Here is a 23894-nt window from a genome sequence, read left to right as displayed (position 1 = left end):
TCGTGGAGAAGCGATAACGCTCATTTTAAGAGGTTTAGTTTTTACTACTGAAATAACTGATAGTAATTGCATAAGGAATTTAGTAGTATAAAATGGATCACTCCAATTGCAGCTAGATATACAGTGTAAGTGAGAGGTGAAAGAGCTCTCTGAAATTTCACTCCCGGGTTAAAACGCCACTTTGGCTGTCGGTTAGTTTATTTATCAAATAACTGTAATACATCGACAACAGCGAACCAATTTATCTATGAAAGTAGGGATTCTCATATAATACTAAAACTGATACTTTTTGAGCTTAAATCGTGCAGGATTAGAATATAAAATATAGATATGGAAAACATTTGCCAACATTTGCCTTATATTAAACTAGGTACTATATTTTTAATTTCTTCATGATAAAAAAATATATTAAGTAACCAGAGTAAATAAACCCGAGTTTATAAAGTAAAAAAAAAATTGTGCCTAGCAAGTTATAAAAGTTTCAGTCACCACTGACTGGCACTATACTTAGTATATTTTACTCTTTAACGAACCCGACTAAGTGTGATGTATGTAACTGAGATGGTTAATGACTTTTCGGGTGAGTACACGGGTAGTATATTATTATTACTGTTTATTATATGCCGAGCGCAGACGTTGCCCTCGACCGGAAGCACGCGGCGATTACACGCGTGGTCCCGTCGCGGTCGTCGTTAAAGTCGCCGGCGCGTAATCTCTGTCCTCCTTCGTCGCCGCACGATCGAGTCGAATCTCCTGAGCGTAGGTACGCGTTGACGACCACCACTAATGCCGCAGAACCAGCCAGCCTCCACTCGTCATCGTGTATTTAACTCCGCAGCTTCCCCCCGGGTGTCGGGCGACAAATATTGATCTCCGAGGGCGGGCGCAGTAGTGCGTGGTGACCGGAAAGATCCTACATAATATCATATTATAATATCGTTACGCGCGTCGTACCTACCTATATCTGTCGCCTACACAATCACTATACGGTCTGTAACAGCGGTCATCCAATTAATGGCGCCAAAAAAAAAACAAATCTAAATAAATATTCTGTAAAATCTCAATCGTAGGAAGATTTTCCGTTTAAGGAGGGTACGTCGGAGTAGAAGTTAAAAAATATCAATTTTTATTATTATTTAATAAGAAACAAATGCAAGTCTTCTGCCGGGGCTTGGGTATTTTGTGATTCTGAAATTATAACTCATTAATGGTATAAACAAAAATATTTTACAATACAATATAATGTTAAACACATATTATATCAACTGCTTTTAATGCATTTCCTTCAAAGTCGACGTCGTCTATATATAAAATGGACCAGCTAATAATCTCGTATATTTTTGACAAGAAATCTTTAGGTCTTCTTGTAGGAACAGTAATTTTTTCTTCATTCATCATAAAACATTACAACTTAACCAGTTCAGAACATCACCGTTTTGTTTTTAGTTGCAAAGTGCAGTATAACACGATATAAGTATACAACACCAACAATTCTACAATTCAAACATATTATTATTCAAGTAAAATATTGGGTTTAAAGCGGGAAAATTGAGAAATATACTTTCTTTGGTCTTTCAGTCGAACGTATAATATAAACTCCCGCGGCGTACCCCTTAAAAAAGAAACCGGGTTCAAGGGCGCCATGCCGTACTGTAGACCACGCGCATTCTGATATACATACGAGAAAACGTGACGACGACTTACGCGTTGTCGAACGTGTCAGGCATGTATAGAAAATTAAGATAACTAAAGCAGTAAGTATACGCACAGACTACGCCACTGCTGCAGCGCCGATTTACCGACGACGAAGGGGATTTGAATACACATAAGCCGACGAGTCGGAAAACGGTTAGTATACCGACGAGTGAATAATAATACCTAAGTATACCTATATACTGTTAATCTCTACTCTGATCCTGACGTGAGGAGCGTGAGTGGCGCGCGCGAGCTCGTATATATACGCGATGCACGCGCGCGCGTTCGATCCTCGCCACCGTCGTCGTCGTCGTAGGTACATGGTTTACGAAAGGAAAACCGGTTTATTGTTATAATGGTGGAGGTACGAAAGGATTGGAGCGAATAGATAGTACGAAGTCGTCGGACTGAAGATCGAGAGCAGGAGAGGAGACGACGACGGTGGACGTCAACAGCGTACAGCGTTCGGTGCCACTGCCGCACGTGTCTCCGGGGCTCCTTAATTACTCCTCAGACTAATTTCCCAACAAAAGACACTGTATAGTGTATAATATAATAACATAATATATATATATATACGATGCTTTCGTGTTTTGAACAGTCGCCGCGTGCGCGATGAAAAGAAATTTACGTTACAAGCACTCGAAACGCATATATTGAAATGTAAATAATAATATAATAATAATGTGTATCATACTATAGAGTGTACAATAGTGTATATGTTATATTGTAATTCGACAAAACTCGACTTTATATTACACAAACATAAACGTCGCCACAGAAGGTCAACGGGTAGAACACGACGTATAGGAACCTTATAAAAATATAAACAACGAGCGCCAGTATCATGCTACATTATAATATAGTGGTTCTGTTTAATTATTTTCGTCGTATACCCCGGTATACTCTTAATGCCAACGTATGTGTGAAACTGTGTAAACAAAAGAATAGATTGTTCTTGGTGAAAAAATTAATTCGAAGGTTCATTATAATTATAATGTACAATAATAATAATATATCGGCCTCAAAATTCGACTTGTAAGGACAATAATTATTGTTCTAGTTAGTATAGGTAAACGAAATAAAATTACCGAGTATAATACTGTATTTAGGTCGCCATCAAAATTATATGTAAAAACCATTATTCCGTCAATTTTGCCTAACCAAACGGTTGCTAGCTTTCAACGCGACTTTCCTTGCATCACACCTTAATCTTTTTGTATTTTTAAAACTTTCTAATCATTTTCATTATACTCGTTTTAATTGTTTTCATTTTTAATTATTTTTCCCAAACAATGATTATACTATAGAATAAATATTTTTCTTTCATAAAAATAAAAGAATATAAAAAGAATAGTATTTTTTATTATATTGTGATCATTTTAGAATATTGAAGTAAAATGATAATAATAAAAATTCGATTTTGTTTGTCTAAGGGATCCGATAAAATAATAATAGCTTGTATTTTTTGATATTGTTCGTACCTAATACTTAATTATATAATAAAATTATATACAACTTGGCGAATTATTTTAATTGATTAAACACATTTGATAATACTCATTTTATCTATAAAATCTACTTTTATAATACTAATTTTTTTTGGTATTAAAATGTTCATTGTATTATTTTAATACCTTTTAAACAAGGAAAAACATAATAAACTAGGTACTGATTTAGAAATGTTGAAACCATGTTATATATTGAAAAATACGATAATACGCATGAAGCAAAAGTGAACATATTACTATGAATATAATACTATTAATATAATACTATTCAGTATACCTAGTGAGTAGTGAGTATACTAATTCTTTGGATAATTATACAACGATTTATCAATTTTATATCCAAAATATTAATCTAGAAACGCTGTTAATTTTTATTGAATTTCTTCATAGCGACACAGTAATTATGAGTAAATATTTCCATGTACATGCCCGCTAGCAATATATCGTCACTTTTTATAAATTACCATATTATTATCACGTTATGCGCGTTGTGTGCGAAACGTAGTTCATTTCCAATCTCTATACGGTCGTATAAATGTCGAGGTTAACATATATTATGAGTATAATATGACGTATATATATATATATATATATATCATACGTGTATACAATATACATATTACATATACATTATAGGTTTATACAGTATCAATAACTAAAGAAAAAAAATGTGTTTATATTTATAGGTATAATATAATATATTATAGGTGTTACTGGCAATTGGTATACGTGTTATATTATATTATGTTAAAACTGTGCTCGAAAACACGATTGTTTCTTTCATTTTAAATTGCGCTTTACGATATTGTAAAAACAAATGGTGTTTTGACATTATCGATTTGCGTTGACCACACTCATATGTCGACGTATATATATTATAATCTATACACCTCTGAACTCTATACATTATTATAATCGCTTAAAACTACCACCCCCGACTACGGTCGTCACACACACGATGGCGCCGGACCAGAGTAGTCAGCGGAGCTGGATTGGTACCTAATATAAACTCGTTTCAATAATATTGTTGCTAAGCGAAAACAAAGAACAAAAAATCACGAACACAGTAATATAATAAGTGGTTCGGTTCGCCGCCGCACGACGTCGAACGTCTGATCTGTCATTCGCGTTAATGGCCCCCGAGTCGAAATGTTATTGTGCGCTTAATCTCGTAATCATAACAATTCTCTTGTGTTATTATTGAGTAGTATAATAATATTATATACCTCGTCTTAGCCATGTATTAGATGTCGGCGCGTTCGTAATGGACGTCCATAAATCCGAAACGAGCGACGCGTGCTACAGGCCAGTACGCTATTGGTACACACTGCAGACACCGTATACATGTATTATTTAATATACCCTTGTTACCAGGAAACTGGTCGCGTGCTGAAGTTTTTCCTCTTCTTTTGTAACGCGCATCTGCGTTTCTCGATTATAAGATCCATTTTTTTTTTTATACAAAATCATAATCAATGTGGCTAAACATATATCATATGCGCGATCCGAATACATAATTTTACGTGCAGAGTGTATATAATAATATTGTTGTACTCTCTCGGACGTCGATTTTACGATATCGGATTACGAGCGTATTCGTTGTTGTCGCGGGTAAGCGGTTGCAACAGGTTGAGCTACGTACGAACGCTCGTGTGTGTATAATATTATGAGTATATTATTATTATGTAACAGTGAAATGAGAGTAAGTGGTTTGGGTTACATCAAATGATAATTTTACCAGAAAAAGTTTCAGCCTGTTTGAGCACCTACTCTGACAATTTTAATATGCCGATCGGGTACTATATTAATAATTAACATATTTAATATTATAACCCATAATTTGGGTTAGTGAGTGGTTTTACTTTATTAACTAAAATTATATCTAAAAAAAAAATTAGGAGGATTAAAGCAAATAGACAAATTTAAAAATAAATCAATAAGGTTTGAGTATAAAAACGAATGAATTCGTATTTTCAATGCCTAAATATAGGTTTAAAGCCTGTAGGCGTCAACCAAACTAAACATGTCATGAATCATTACATTTTTGGTTCCCAAACGACGAGCATTATAGTGTCCAAAACGGGCCGTGTTTGAAACCATTAGTGTCCAAATAACTGCGGCGCCCTAACGAAACGGGATCGGGACGAGTATACGATGAAAATTATAATATACGACCGTAAACATAGCGACATTTTATCGTTGTTTATTTTTTTCCATCTAGACACTCAATACTTAATAGTTAATACTCTTCATTCCGTCGTTGTCGACAAAAAAGGCGAACTATATTCGTCGGACAATACCGGCAACCACTCCTCGGCGTCAGCATTTCACGGGCGCCAAACGACCTGACGCCGCTACACACGATACGTGCGATGATAAGCGACGTCCGGCGGGACGGTGTATACAATATTATAATATTATCCATATAACACATTCGCGATTGTCACCACACCTCGAACGTTTTTACGTTTCGACGCCAGTGTTTCATTGTCTGTTCGTCCACCAATACCGGGAAAAGTCGCAATAGTCCGCAGTTTACACTCCCAGGAAAAAAAATTAAATGTTTTATTCGACTTGACGTGGTATAATAATATTATAGCGAGCATTTGGTAATAGTCTATCGTGACCATAGTAATAATAATAAAATATATTATACTACCGAACACGAACGAATTTATGTATGTATAATGTACATAATATATTATATATATATAATATTCCACTTATAAGTTATAACCATACGCGTCGTCCTCGTTTCAAATATTATATTTATAATGATACAGTTGTTTACAGTAATCGTCGAATCAAATAACGATGCTTATATCTAAAATTAATTATAATATGTCCGTCTATCGTAGCTTTACACGCACGCGATCGAAGCTGAAATAATACTATATTAAAGAGCAGAGTTTTTCAACCGTTCGATTTACTCCGTTCACGAAATTGTGGCGTTGCTTGTACGAAAAAAAAATATAAGACCTATAGTCTCATAATATTTATGTAATAAGATATATATTATTATAAACAGTTTATTTAATAATTATGATAGCAAACAAATAAGCCAACAAGACTTTGGTGCTAACACGCACATATTAATACGGAGCGGCGTATACTGCAGGAATATTATACACATATATTATTAACTGGGTACCTACAGATTTGGATAGTTTCCATATTAACGTAACCAATGATTATAATACATAACTTACTATTTTCATGATGCAGTTGAGATATGTATATATAATATATTATATGTATCTTTTTGTTTATTTCCGTTATTTTTTATATACTCGATGTATGACAAATGATGTATAGCATAATTCAATAAATAGTTTTAATATGCGTTTATGTAAATTCAATTTTTGAATATCTACACCTATTTTTCTAACACTAAATACTGCTCAAACAGCCATTTTTATTATACAAATAAAATAACAATACAGAATACAGATTAATAAGAAAAACGAGTCTTTGATAATTCATATTATTGTTGAAGTACCTGCCTACCATCACACTGCTATAAAATGTCGATCGCATAATTGTTAACCAGAAAATATAGTATTCTATCCAAACACAAGACCAACTCTACGTCTCTACCAGATACGACCCGGCCTTGTTCCACCCTTATTTATTACAGCAAACACAGGTAGTTGGTGCACGAAAACCATTTCACGCTGGTTTAATATAATAACTCCAAGAAAGAACCCTCCTTCGTATTTTTTGTTGAACACACCTGCACAATGCGCGCGCACACACATACACACACACCCCACATATGCACTTATATATAATGTTTGTATATATATATATAACGAGCAACATATGGACAGAATTCGCCCCTCTGCCACATAGATATACAATAATATATAGTACATATATTAAATGCATCGGCTTCAAGGCACGCTTAGGGTTTCCGATTTCAAATAACGGACGAAACCACAAGTTATAATAAAATACGTTTCCAACTACCAAGGCAAAGACGATGAAAGACAAAAACAACAACAAAAAAGTTACCCAGAATCGATTTCAACAACTGATCGCGTGGTTATTTTACGACGCCAGCCGGTATTCATCTTGATACATATACGTATCTAGTATCTTAACACGCAATTTGGGTTTATAAAACGCACATACTCGTTATAAATATGATATATACAAACTTCAGACTAAATTATTACGATAGTCATTTGGTTGTCTGTTTCATATGTCGAATATAATTTCCAAGGTTGTATATATGATGGTAACATATTTACAGTTCTTCAAGCTTGTGCCGATTACCAGTACCTTTCTCCTAAACTTAGCAGGGCCTATTGCATACCCGCTAATATAATGCAAATATTCATATGAATAAAAAATAACAATCATTTTCTAATCTGGGTTAAGCGCTGGTCCCCTCTCCTATTTTAATCGAAATCAATCGCAAATACATTACATAATATATACTCTTAGTTCATATACTGAATTCAAGGTAGATTAGGCCAAATTAAATATACGTTTATACGCCGGGCGTCGTTAAACCTCGAAACGTTTTTTTCTCGACAGCGATAGTGTATGTTGTTGGACCAAATATTTATACAGAATCACATAGAAGCTGATACTGACGAGCTAGGCGTTGAATTACACAATGATGATCGATTTCAATACGATCACGTACTGAACACATCCGAAATTCCGAATGCTGTGGCCTGTGGATTCGACCTCGATGACCACTATCATTCCGTCACGTGTTCAGATTTATCTCACTCTCTATTTAAAATCCGGATGCTAAGGTACACGACTCCACAACAATTTTAATACCTCATCTGCCTTAATTCTGAGTAATCATTATTTACAACGATCAGAATCTATCACTGTTCGAATTTTGATTGTCCTCTATTAAAACACTTGTATAGTATATTATATTCTATGACATTCTTTCAAGTACGATGTAGGACTAATAATGGTATGTTATCGATTAAAATAATGCGTATCCTCAACTTCTTTTAATGGTTTATATGGACATCGATAGGACGTTTCATAAAGTCCTGACTTAAGTTATCAAACATTTAGAACGGTGATAATTATACTGAAAAATAGTGAGTAAGGAAATTCGTAAAATGGCAAATAATCTAATAAATCATAATAAAAAAATCAAGGTTCACGTTTTTGAACTTGGTTGTAGGTAAATTTAAATGAAATAAATAACATAAAAACCACTGCTGCTGTTTAGGCGACTGGAAATCACACCAAGAATAGGTTGTATATATTATAGGCGAGGCCCGGGTTGTTTATTTGACCTCAGCACGGCACGAGCTGAACACAAGCTTGACCTGCGCCGTAAGGCGTGCGCGTTGGTAAAACCAGTTTAAGATGCAAATAATATCAGCCGTGTGCAGATCGAACCGTACAGAGAAAATACTGTATTTGGCTGGAAATGGATAGCAAAACGAGATAATCTAGTCTTTAATTCGGTAAATCATTGAAAAGATTGTATTGTGATTCGATATGGATGTGCGGGTTTTAAGGAGAAAAAGAGAAAAACATAAATTTTGGTATTAATGAATACACAGGAAACGATTAAGAGTTACACGCAGGGTGTCACGCATCGGTAGCTTGCTTTACACACAGCCAAGGATACAGGTGGGACTTTTAGTGAAGACACTTTTTCCATGGGTTAATATATGTGCGAGCGAACCTTGTGAACAATAGATAAGATAATACACCTGTTGTGGATGTTTCTCATACTTAAAAAGCAAATTGCAGTTGCCAGTTGGTGTAATTATGTATTTATGCTTTTGCTTTCTTGTGGTAGTAAGATTTTCTGTCCAATTTGTATGGGTGGCTGAAGGGAGTTCGTTTTTAATTATTATTTTAATTTTAATATTTTAAATGTCATCGAAATATCAGTGGCAGTTCTCACTTAATTAAGTTTGAATAAATAAAATAAGTAATAACTAATAATATGCATATATATTAAAATATATATTATCATGTTTGAATTAATTTAAAATAATCTTCATAATTTTATCAAAACGTTTTAATAAAATCGAAACGATAATTTATCTTAACTTATACACAACGTAATACCACAGCAAAGTAGTTATATTATATTATATTCACAATTATTAAAAACGTTTAAACAAGATTTTATCTAAAAACTTATAGGTAGTTATTCAATTTGAATAATTGATAATCATATATACTATTTAATAAATAATGAGTACTTAAAAATATGTTTTAAATAATCAAAATTAAATTAAATTGTAGACATATACCTACATGTATGAGTATATATTACTTAAATTTAGGTAAATTACAACCTACATCCATCCAAATATAATTTTACAGCCCACTGTATTCAGCCGCATAACGGGTTATAGAAAGTATACCGAAACCAGTAGCCGCATGCACTAAACTATACAACGTCCCCCACGAATATGTAATATAATTTTAGGTATAAACAATTGCTGGCTTATAATTTATAAAACATAATTTGTGTTTACAATAACAAATAATATTTATTATATATTTTTTGTGGGACATATTGTATTAGGTATACTATACTAAGTTTAATTTATTTCCGTATTACAAGGCGTTAATAAATAAGAGTGTACAATTTTAAATTATATTCTGGTATTTTGCAATATAGTTACATGCGTGTTTTATTGACTATACATTTATAATTATATAAACATGTGATAGTTATTTGTTTTTTATTGCCACACAAATTAAGCATATTATACAAAAAAAATGCATTCAATATTAATTGTATATTCCTATATTTTGTATTTTTTTCAATAAAGAAAAAAATAACGAAAGTTTCTAAAAACATTTGTTCAATAAAAGTCCATGATATCGATTAACTTATAAGAAATATTTCATAATTGTTTATATAAAAAATGTAAAACAAACAATCAAATTAATTATCATATACTAATCTATATATACACCAAATCACATCATAAGCATGAGTTACATTTCGATTATACATCAGTATAGTAGTATACGTATTCTTTTAGGTGTTCTACCTAACCTTCTAGTAACAAATATCAAATATTTCAATAATTATCGTGCAACGTACAACCCACCGTAAAATATTTAATTCTTCATGATTACAATATTATAACAAATCATAGTAGGTATACATTTTGAATATTTTGTGTAACGCATCATAATTATTATGAGTAAAAAAAATGTTTAAGTCTTATATTAAGTATTTAAGTATACATATTATACAAGTGTTTTAAACGAATAAGTGAATAAAGCCATTATTTAAAATCGTTGGAGTTATAATTTTCTACGGCTCATTAATAAATTACGAAATATTTATGATTATTATATTGAACCATTGGGTTATGGAGATGTTAAAAATGGTCGTCTGGCACAGACTTGTTTATATTGAAGAAGAACTGAAGAAACACTTCGGCACGCACCAAAGTATATAGCACGCCGATGTATGTATGTTTATAGTATATAATAATTAATAATACATAGCCACACGCAGTAAAGCAAAACTACCCCTCCCAGCTATTGAAAGCCACTTGATTGTGTATTCGGATTGACACCGAACGAAGATAACGGACAACGTTTATATATACATATAAAATATAGAATAAAAACATATTATTAATTATTATAGCTAATAAACTATATGGTGTGTAAAAATATAGTAATGAGCGTGGGTTCTCATACATGAACGCGGTCTCGGTTGGTAAACCATTCCCACGGGGCCCTTCGAATACACACTATACCTATATAATATATTATAGTATATATTATATTTCCACCTTGAAACCCTTACGTTTTCCTACAAGAAAATTAATTTCTGTTTCCTTGGCACACCATTGTTAGCGTGCGCACACGCCGGAACATTAGTCGTAAGTCGAAATTTTGGATTACCTACGTCCTACAACACTATATATAGTTGCTAACCACCACTCCACCTGCAGCACATGTCTATTAGGAGATGTATCTATTTATGATTTCCACTCTCCGTCGAGTTTTATCATCGTTGTTATTATTATATATATTTTTTTCAAAACAAAATCGTTAGCAATATAAACGGCCAATTGTCACGTCATTCCACCCTAGGGATCACACCACGCCGTCCCCCAATGGGCCGTAACCATCGAACCGTGTTTCCTACTTCCTGCATGTCGCCCGGAAAATAACTCATCGTGCAATGCCGTGTCAACCACAATGATTTTTTTCTAGAAAAATGTTTGAGGTAACTAGGTTACGACCATTGCATTATTGAATTTACGATGATAAAGTAATTTAAATAATGCTTTTTTTCAGACAATATTTTTAAGCCAACAAAATAATAATAATATACGGTTTCAAACTTAGCAAAGTTACCTACTTATTTAAAAATTAAATAATACAATAATATTCTGTTAGGATATAACAATATCATCCATGTGGATTACTCAAAGTACCAAAAATAATTGAGTATAATATATTATATTATGTATATAAAATTAAAACACATTAACTTGTACTATTTACCTATAAATTAGTATATTTTTCAAGTAGGACTAAATTGTAAACCTACATTTAAATAGTTCAATATACTTGTCTTCGGGAACTGCAGTAGCCTATGCATTTCCGAAATTCCGTAAAAGCATTTTACTACTTATTGACATGCACCTATACTAGTTATTTTTCGAATTATATGTTTTAAATGTTTTAACTGTATTTATCGTAAGTTAAAATGTATACAAAATAATTGCAAAAACAAAATTATATGTGCAATTATTGCAGTTTATTTTGCACAACAGTATACCTATCTAACACTTTAATATGTATGTTTATTGGTACACAGATGTTATTTTAACACGTCATACGGGCATACGGCTCTTATTAAATGTTTGCTTTAATATACATCATTTACATAATATTATTATGTACCTGTACCTACACTATTTACAATATTTACCTGTTCAGGAAAAAGTTTAAATGCGATTCACAATACTCAATACCTACGCACTAAGAATCAGTTAATAATTAATTAAAATATGTTCCAGTTTAATTTATTATACTTTAATTTTGAAATAATATAAAAACTGAGGGGAATGATCTTGCACTTATGCGTAGGTACCATATACCTACAACGGCTTATTTTAGTTTCATTATTTTTGGCAAATTTTTTTTTTTTGCTTTTGGACAATTTACCATTTATAATCAATTGCAAAAACTAATTATAATTTTTTTTCTCATTAGGATATTTTTTCAATTGCTGAAACTCATCAATACACGCGTCTAAAACCGTATTCAGGCGTGCCCATTTTGATACGGCAATGACTTACGAATTTTAAGAACGCTATGTATCAATCAAAAATGTAGGTATACCTACTTCCACTGGACACTTGCCCAGCTTTAAATTTGCAAAACAACACACGTATTATACGTAGACACGAATAACTCATAATTTATTATATCAAATGTATGTAATACGCAGTATGAAATGTGCGTAAAATATTTTAATACATAATATTACAGCAGTATTATACGTGTTTATATAGATAGTTGTAAATTTACCTTATGCCACGCCCTCAATTCTTGTCTGCTACTTCGTATATTATAATATGGAATAGGTATAGGTAGGTATATAAGAAATAAGATATGTATTATGTTTTATAATATATCAGAATTTACATATTAAACACGAGTTTCAAGAGATCTCAAACGTTATTTTCTATAATTTGCCTCGGGGAGTAAAAATATTATCTAGATTAGTTAGTTTAATTAAACAGGTTATCAAAATTCCAAAAAAAGATCGAAAGAAAATTAATTTTAATTTTTTATATTAATTATTTTTTATAGGCTTATCAATTATTATACCCGTAAATACACACGTATACGGTATAGTGTATACCACCTAGGTCCTTGGTGAAAAATCGCATTGAATAATATTGATATCTTTTTTTTCTTACAAATATGACGTATTGTAGTTGTTTTAAAAATAAAACTAAAAATACAGAAAAACTGTGATAGCGCATGTATTATATCAGGTATATTATACAGTTATACATCATACACTAAAGTATTGTACGACTGCTACATTATAATATTTACTTTTTTACGTTATCTTATGACGGATACGATTCATATTATATAAAATGATATACCTATTTCATTACCCTGTAATGCAGTACCTATATACATTTTATCGGCTGCTATATAGTACACTGCATATTACATAATCTATAATATATAGGTATACCTACCTATAATATATTATACTTTAGTAACAAAAATGTGAACAGAGTAGAATAATCTATATGGGTCTAATGGTTTCTGTTTATATGAGATTTTACAACAATCAATCAACAACCATTGTCATGATCCCCAATGTAAAAATAATATAATAATACTTTACTTGGTTTATTTTTTATAATGATTTAATATATGTATGGTGGTTTGGCTTCAGAATTGTTTATTAATTAATTTCACATTCAAGTAATCATATAATGTATAATATACTTATGTTTCATACGTTATATTAAAAATTTAATATTGATAGATACTGAAAATGATTTTAAAAGTTTTAAAAGAAATGGCATAGTTCTATAAACTGCATTAATTCACAGTCTACGGCTATATCCGTCTAGTATTTTACAAATAATTTTTTTTAACGGTAAATCCATTTTAGCATCAACTAGATTATCTCAGGGGCTATTAATATATAACACCTATTTATTTCATGTGGGCATATCTGTGCAACTACTTCAGCGGCTATCGTCTTATAATTTATCGTACGCGATCACTGCAGCGTTTTTCGTTATCAAAGTGAAATGAGTCTGTTTCATTCAACTTTTTTTTCTCAATCCCAGAGCAGACAAACCGGAATATATTTCATATAGGTATGCATATATGAGACTATATACTACTTCCGGTAACCGTATTGTACTTGTATAATGACCACATGAGAACTTCCTTCTATTCACCGGTTTAGCAGTTAGTTTTACTATTCCTACCGAATGTCTACATTGTGGTTACTAAAAAAAACACTAATTTGAAATATATTTTATACTTATATTCTTTCTAATACATGTTGATGGTATATCAAGCTATTTGTTTGTTATGCGCATGTGTAAGTAATCATAGTTATTGGCGAGTGAACATCTGGCGGCCGAACAAATTCTATATGCAATAATTATAACTTTTAACGTTTTGCACGAATGACATAGGCGATATAAAACACATATGTTTTAGCCATATAGTGTGAACTATATATAAATATATACTAGCAAGTAGCAATTTATAGCTAGACATTGTCATTTGTCGAATAAAGTCATAGCCAAGAATTAATATCGAGCCTTTTTAGCATCATTTATAGACTTCAAGGTCTACTTAAATAATATTTCTAAATCCTAATCAGACTTAAGCAACTTTTTGGCAAATAAATTATGATGTTTGACAAATAATTCATAAAAAAAAATTGGTTAAAACATTATATTATAAGTTACTGATTAGATTTGATTTAAACTTAATGGTCTAATTTATTGTAATCGGCTAATCGTTAATGTACTCGTAATAAGTAGGTACTCGATTTAGCTAACCAAATCTATTTTTTGAAATGATTCTAGACAACATTATGTAGCTAAAAAAATATTTTATTTTTTAATAAATTCTTACCTGAACAGCGCTGTTTAGAAAACAATTATTTTGTCCTGGTCCGTTAAGTAGGCCTTTGGTGTAAGCCATCGAATCTCTCGAAGGCGGCATTTTTGTCGTTATTTTATCTGTGAACATAAACGGTTATTTTGGGTTTAAGTATAATAATATTACGGTTCGTTATAAACGAGCATTGAGCAATAATGATTCATCATATTTGTGAAACGCATAGATCGTGGCAATTTCCTACTGAAGGAATTTATGTGAATACAATAACTAAATAATTACAACATACTCTCCGCAGTCTATTGTCAAATTCCAATGTAGGTATCTATATATTCGTGCTAGTGTCATTACCCACCACGGAATCCTAACGTTGAACGCCTATCCAATAGTGTAAGCCAATGTAAATGAATACATAATTTTCAGTATCGTTGTTTGTATAAATGAAAGTACGATATTGGGTTATATAGGTGATAAATAAGAAAAATGTATTTGAACACTAAAAAAAAAACTACAGTGGTTGTACGCGACGTACCTGCGTATTTCGTTTAGGTTGTGTTCGGAATAACTAATGGCAATACCTCTGTTTTCCTTCTAAAGACAATACACAAAGACATTGCGTACCTACGTCTGTTTATTTTTATGGAGATATTGTTATTTATTTTAAAAACACGATTCTTATGCTAGTGTTATTGGGGGACAGGAGTTCTTTTTTAAAGCCAGTGAATGGGAGTATATGGGCCTAGTATAGACTACTGATGATGGCGCATGCTTGAAAACGCAGGACACGTCTTGGTCATGGAAATCAAACGACCAATACCACAACAAGTACTTACAGTGTTGTACCTATTTTTATATATATATATTTTTAGGTTTTATGGATACATTTAGTGGGAAATTCATTTTAAACAATAATATTTTTGGCTATTGTAGAAATAGAATACCGACATCCTGTAAATGATTTGATTTATATAAATATACAATATCTGTACTGTACCTATATATAAATATTAAGTTACTAAAACTATGTTTTTAAGTACGGTTATACTTATAAACTTATCTTGATCTGAACAAAAGCCTGATTAAGAAGTAGGCGCGTCGAAACAAATAATTGTCTCCTTTTTAATATTGTGAACTAGTTATTTAATGACACGGCATAAACTTTTTTGATTTGACAGTTATTGTGTCTTTACTCTTTTGTCACCCTTGTTAAAATATGTTTCAATCACAATTAGATACCTAGTAATCATTTTGTGGACAATTTTTAGTTTCGAAATAAAATGATTATGTTTAAAACGACGTATATAGAAAAAGTGAGAGAAACAGGTTTCGTAATTACACAAGATTTGGCTTGTGCTGGGTTAAATTTCAATTTAATTTCATTAAAATTCATGATTTTAGAAAAAAATAACCAGTTGTAAAATAATGATAAATAGATATACAACTCACTTGGTAGTTGGTTTACACAAATACAATATATAAACACCAGCACACCACCCTATACCTATCTAGATTCATTAATAGGTTATAGATGACAGGAATTGTTAAGATCCAAAAGTTAACGAATTGATAGAATAATCAGTAGGTTGTATAAAGGTATTAGGTATAGGTAGTACACGTGTATGATTATAAATTATATTTTAATATTTTATTCTAGAACATGCAATATTAAAAATAAATAATAATAATAATAAAATAGATGGACATTGGCATAATAAAACAATATTATTTAAAATTAATAATTTAAAGGGTACATAAAAATAATAATTAATAAGAAATTCGAATCCAAAATAGTAAAAAAATATGTCATCGTAATGCAAAGAATTCAGTAAATTCCGCAACCTTATTCTTAATTTTTTTTAAATAATATAACATTTTGTATGTACTTATGTTTTTATAACAATGTGCAATAAATTGAACGCATTCACTCAAAAGTTTAAAAAAACTAGATATAAAAATGCATTCTCATATTTTCATAAACAATAAACAAACAATGAACCGGAACAGATTGTGTTCAGCAATGTTTACACGTCTTCATATAATGATGTGGAATGACAATCCGGAGACACCGTTATACACACAACACACTGGTATAATATTATGTAAACATTTTATAGACAATATAATATTGTTTCAACTTTCAATATCATATAAATATATAATATTAAACATAGTTATTGCATTTTTTTTTTCATTAAGTCTACATTAGTTAATGTTTAAGACGTATGTGTATTGTGTATTAAATTAAAACATATACGTTTCACAAAAAGAAAACAGCATTTAAAGATTTCATTTTCAATATAGGTTATATAATATTTACGGTCTTCCCTTTTTAATAATTTTTAACGATATAATAAAATATAAACGGATACGATGACGACATTTTGAATGGCTTTTCGTTATAGTTTATTTGTTTTTGTATTTGCTCATCCGTAGGTATTCTGGATAGCCACATCATTCATTAGTTTCGCTAGATGCACGTCAATGTCACGCAAGAGTCCGTTACTATTAAAATCAGGTGTGTTAAATATCTACAAATGAATAGTTCGCTAACATGTGCAACGATAATGATAAATACCCAGATTAAAACACTAAAACTGGACATTCAAGTAGTACAAAATGTACAATTCTAAAAGTACGTTTTTAAAATGGTTGAAATATAAATAATATATTTTATTACATTTTACTATCTAGAATATTATTCAATAACATACACGATGCACTTATTGTATTAAACAAACTGTAACAATAGTTTGATTTTAACTTTGTGTCTTAAGATATTATGACTTGTAATACATCATAAATGTTAATTTAAGATTTTTATCTTACTTATTGTTTCTAAACCTTTTAATAAGGAAAAATAATTTTCAAGGCTTATTATTTGCAATACTAATACCATATTGGATATAAACTGTTTCATAATAAGCAAACTATTTAATCACTAAGTACCTACTTATTTAATCATCCTGAAAGTGATCATATTTTATCAAACAATAAAAATATATTAGTTAATAATATTTGTTAAATTATGTAATGATTTTGGTGCCTACATTAAAAGTGTATTTTATAAAGACTAATAAGTTACAAAATAATTTATGACCCACAGCCACAACAATTAATTTTTAATTTACATTTCTTGTTTCACATAATTATAACACTATTATTTTAAACAATTTAAGTATCAAATTAAGAATATAAATATTAATAGCCAGAGTGTAATAAAAGAACGAGAAATAACTTATGAAAAACTATCCATAGGTATAAAAACCAAATAAATTAATCAATATACCTTACTAATATTTTATAACAGGCCGTTCTATATCATTTATTTTATAGTTGTATGTAAAAATTATTCATGGGCGTTCAACCCTTTACAAAAAATATATTGACTGTTATTATTTAGAGTAGGTAACTGATTGAAATACTTTGTTACATACTAATTTCAAATTTGGTAACTAATAACTAATAAGTCCTAATTAACAACTAAAAAAACTACTGCAAAATAATTAATAATTAACCCTGTAATTAATTATATGTACATATTACTTATCAATAATTTAGTATGAAACAATGATTATATATTTACAGTATAACATAATTATGTATATAATACAATTATTTAAAAGTATATGAGTTACATTTAAACGATTAAGTACCTAATATTTTAAAAATAAAATTATCCATCCCAAATATTAACATCATGTAAATTTTTTTTTATTATTAATTTATTAATTTAAAAATAACTCTGCATTTTACTTTTTTTTAAAAACCTATTTTAAACAATTAATTTTTAATTGGTTATAATAATGTATATTAGAAATAAGAAATTATTTTTAAAACTTTTAAAATACTATTAAGTATAAGTGTAAGATAATACAATAATAATATATTGTTTTAATTTTCAACATACATTTTAAACCAGTACCTTATTTATATTATAAAGTAGTAAAGTACCATAGTTATCCATAGATACCTATATATGTGACCAGTAAGAACTAAGAAGTAACCACCGTTTTGCCTAAAAATATTCACGCTCAATAGCTATAATGTTAATCACACTAGAAATTGATAAGCACAAAAACTATTAAAATCCGGCGGACGGTTTGGCGAAATCGACGATAGGGCGACCTACATTAAAAAATGCGGCCTCAGCATCGCCTGGAGATCTATACAGCCGCTTGGCACACCAAGAAACGGAATGGATTATGCAAGTAGCACACATACGAGTATGCGACGATAGCTATGTTTTCATATCTTGATTTTAGAAGCAATATACGAGTAGATACATAAGGTTTCACTAGAACGTACTGACATAACATATTATAATATGAAACCACGTACCTAGTAAAATGTATAGAACATTTCCTCGTACAGGCATCACAAAATGTGAACTATGATCACTATTATTACTATTTCGCTTGTCATCTTCTATACAAATCTTACGCCAAAAATGATCGAGAAATCATTTGATCCCTGTGGTCAATAATACGTCACCCCGACACTTCAAAATCCAACAGTAATCGTTTAAAATGAAAAATTGAATGTGTTCAATTTGCTACAAGAACGCATTAGTATGAAACCTAATTTGAAATTAAAACCTGGTAATTTAAAGCTGTTCATTTTACAGTCATTTAAATGATATTAACAGACAAAGAACGGTCTTCTACCGAAATGACACACACATGAACGAACTGACTTTGATCAAACGATACCAATTTATTTCCCAAGACAATGATAATTTGTTATACCCTAATTTATTATAAAGATACACTATTATGGTTATTACTATGCGTAGTCAACAAGAATACCTATAGGCTATAAGTTATTACAAATCACAAACAATAGCAATAAATAGTTATGACCGAGGTTATGACGAAAATAATTTCAGATTTTTTTGATTTATACATCTATATTTTATGTTTTTGGTATTTTTATATATTTTATAGATTAGGTATATTTTTTTATTGTTTTTAGCTGTTAATCAAAACTGTAGATATGCTATTATTTCATAAAATTATCACTACATAATGCTTTATAAAATCAAGAGAAAAATAATATATATAAAAAAATATTTCATAATTTGAACATAGGTATGTGTTAGGTAGATACCACAAAAAAATATAATTATATTATATTTATATTTATATAATATAAATGTATTCTACCTTCAATTATTATACTATACAAATATTATATTCGGAACGTAATATAAAAACATATTGAAATGATCATACAATTTTATCTGACTTTTTTTTTACTTGCTTAATAATACGGCATGTGATTTTTACATTTTACGACCATTACGGTTGAACAGACAACCGTATATCTTATAATCTAGAATTCGGGTAAACATAAATTATTGTTGGGTATTTTCAAAACGTGATATTTGGACTTACGTGACTGAACACTGGACGAACTGTATTAAAAATGAATATTGTAATCCTGGAAACAAACTCCTGAACAGGTACCCCTATTGTAGGTATACTATATAGTCGGTAGAGGTAATAATGGTTTATCACATTAGTCAGGGTGGTTGTTCACAAAATCACGTAAGTATATGCCTCTATGTATTTTTTTGGGATATCCTGCTGTGCCCGACATGACCCAACAATTTTATTTTCAACAATATATATTTTAGCAAAAAATATGGTAGTATAGAGTGCCTACTACATATAACTATTCCTACCTATAAACATATTTATAAAAACCGAATATAATAAAAACACGTCCTGTACCTAATATTTTCTATGAACAATACTTCACACACCGCACGTTAATTATATTGTGATAAAAACGCAACTGCAACTTAAAAAAAAATTCGCTGAACCAGAAAGTTACTCAACGAACAATTGAACTCGAGTACTTAACTTTCATTTTGTGAATATCCTGGTTTTTATATTTTATACACGATATCTATCAATTGAATTTGTACATCGTTTAATCAATCACATAGATATTAGGCCCTACTATTAAATAATATGTATAGTATAATGTATATAGATTATAGGTACTATAATATAATAATATAGTATAATATATCCATGCAAAAACCCCCATTAGGTACACAATGCTTTACACAAAAGCCTAAAATATTTAATTGATTTTCTGCCAAAACTATATAAAAAATTTCGATATTGTAATCGTATTACACAGTATATAAGTATTTTATATTGATGTTTAACAAAGACCCATCAATTCAATTCGGATAATCCGGGCAATTATTGCGTACCTACCGCGAAATGTGAATGAAATAATGAACATTAGACAGCTGTACCTAGTAGTCATTGAAACCGTTAATTGAAACAAACTATTGGGTACTCGGGAAGGACTTAAATAGTAGGTAATAGTTACCTATATAATATATAAATACATAAAAGTGTAGTCGAGTACAGAACAAATTAGAAAAATGTAGTGATTCGTTTATTCCATTGATAGTTGTTTCAATTAATTGATGATAAATCGACGTCTCGCTTACAATACTATAAATTATTACTTATTAGTATACGTAATTAAAATGTTTTCAAACTTCCGGGACCAGTAGTTGTTGACTACCACCGATCAGCAATCTATTTTTATTATAGTATAAATATAGTATTGAAACTGTGTACATTGTACACCAATGTAAATCGATATATTTTAGTGTTACAAACATTTAAAACAATTTTCTGCTTGAGTTGCAAATGGAACAATCGTAAGCGATAAGTTTCGGGAACACAAGTGCCAAGTGGTAATTGAAGTACTTTGAGAGAAACTCCAATACAGGAAAGAGTGCATGACCATGCGGATCGCGTTACGTTTAGCGAACCCTCGATGGATTGACACATTATATTAGATATAGTTACATATTATATCGATGCCGCGACGGACCGACACTATTGGTAGATATACTATCGTTGTCTTTAGATTAGGTTCGTCGATCCAAGTTAATCAAATCTCACCAGTGAAAAATACGTTACCCTAAAGTCACAGCTTTCTTGTACGAAGTTTGCTAGCTGCAGAGTGGTACCTAGCCACACTTTATGTTTCGGAAAAAACCTATCTTAGCAAACCTGTATAATATATCTATTATTATATACTCTCCCGAGATGCAATATTGACAATTAAATATTATATTTTATAGTTTGTACTCACTCGTCAATGCAGGTAAACCATGATATTATCTGGAACGACGGTATGCAATGTCTCTATGACGAGTAATATTCCAATAAGATCACAATTTTCACCACACACGCGAAAATAATATTTATAAATAAAGGTTTAATAATAATAATGCTTATGAAATGTAGTCTAATGAGCACTGAAAGCTGTTATAGCGGTGCGGCGGTAAAACTTTCGAACGGCATTCGTACGACGACACTATAGACGCAACGAACACACGACATGATGGACGGTCTCCGACTGAACGTGGCGAACGTCGCGCGCGGCGGCGCGCTTACCGCGGTTACCGTGTTGGTGGTTGTTTGGTGGGGGTGGTGGCGGCGGTGCAGCCGGTGAGCGGTAGAAGGCTGAACTCGTTTCGACTATGAGGTTACTACCTGCTGCCGCCACCGTCGCTGTGACGGCGCACGACGGTGTTAATGACGGCGGTTGTTATTATTATTAGGTGTACCAGGTACGGCTCAACGTATATTAAAACAACCTACTGCTGCTTCGACGACCTAAAATCCATGAGCGGCAGCGAAGTGATTTTACACTAGTTTTAAGTTATAACTTATAACATATTATATTATATGATATATATTATAGGCAGTACACACTACACTCAGATATTATCGATCTTCGAACCACCACGACCGTCGCCGTCGATCGTGCACCGCGGGTACATCGATTTACCACCCCCCGGTCAGCTTTTCATTGCCACCATAGCTCAATTTTTTTCGCATTCCAAAAGTAATTTTTTTCGATTACGTTAATTGTCAAGTGTCGGACATATAAAGGTATTAGATTGAACTCTGGATTGGTTCCTAGTCAAATAATCGGTTATAAGTTATAACTTAAAGTTTACAACACTTACAAGCTTTCTGAATATTAAAAAAAATCGCGGAAAATACCGTTCTAATAAATACGTATGTTTGATCATCATTAAAAAAAGTCCCTCAAATTTAGGGTCTCAATTATTAACGTAGACACGTTAATAATCATTTAATATTTATCCATATTTAATTAATATAGTATCACCGCATAATCACTGAACAATTCGCTTAACTTATTACAAAAAAAATTCTTTCTATATCCTATAATATCATTAAAACTTTAAGTCGATCACACTTTATATATTTATGTATATCACAAACACCGTATATTGAGGGGGTGGGTATATAGATTTTAAATTGAAGACAAATGTATCGCGGTTCTTTTATTATAGTCGTATAATATTTATATATACTACATTCTTTTACAGCACAACATTCGTGTACCTATATATAGGTATGCATACTTTAACACCGTTCCTAGTTTAGGTAACATAGATTTGATTAATTCGTGTGTCTGCAACTAGGTGATGCGGTCCGCTATCATTCTATCAACGTACTTATGCACCTATATTTGCACTGTAGTGGTATTAATTTAAATATTAATCAAATACAACTATTGCACGTCACACAGATGCCGCTCCACCGCACGCTCGATATTAACTTATAATAATAAATAATAATACATACCAGTAACACGTATACTGTATGTAGGTACCTAGCTATTATAATATTATACTATAACACTATTATATTATAGCATTGAGTAGTCATTATAGTCATTATAATTTATAGACTCTGTAGTATCTAGGACACCACATAGGTACACATAATATTATAATCTTTCAAGAAATATAAAACATACCTTTATATAAGATATAACTATATACGGTGCCAAATTGCACAAGTAACTATATAGTTTACAGAATGGTAAAAAAATAAAATTACATTAAATTATAGAACATAATATAATCTCATGGATTTTAACGTTATAAATAGTTACATAGGAATGTAATCATATGTTTTCGTAAATTGTAATTAGTCCATTTTCTCTGATCAAAATATTTAGAATGTTGCGTGTTCAATGGTCATGTTTTTTTTTTCATCACGTTAATTT

The 23894-nt window shown here is 30.9% G+C and overlaps 1 protein-coding gene across 1 annotated transcript in view; it reads right to left on the bottom strand.

Moving 5' to 3' along the window:
- LOC132950106 (uncharacterized) overlaps window positions 1-22191 on the bottom strand; it is a 39867-nt gene extending 17676 nt beyond the window's left edge. The window contains exons 1-2 of the mRNA XM_061021335.1: window positions 21939-22191; window positions 14826-14932 (exon numbers count right to left, since the gene is read on the bottom strand). Coding sequence (XP_060877318.1) covers window positions 14826-14915 — 90 coding nt within the window. The 5' untranslated portion in view covers window positions 14916-14932; window positions 21939-22191. The remainder of the gene's footprint in view (window positions 1-14825; window positions 14933-21938) is intronic.
- Window positions 22192-23894: the final 1703 nt, after the last annotated feature.

This window comes from Metopolophium dirhodum, chromosome 8 (assembly GCF_019925205.1).
Source record: "Metopolophium dirhodum isolate CAU chromosome 8, ASM1992520v1, whole genome shotgun sequence".
In the NCBI taxonomy this organism is placed as follows: domain Eukaryota; kingdom Metazoa; phylum Arthropoda; class Insecta; order Hemiptera; family Aphididae; genus Metopolophium; species Metopolophium dirhodum.
This window is presented reverse-complemented; position numbering and strand designations above follow the sequence as displayed.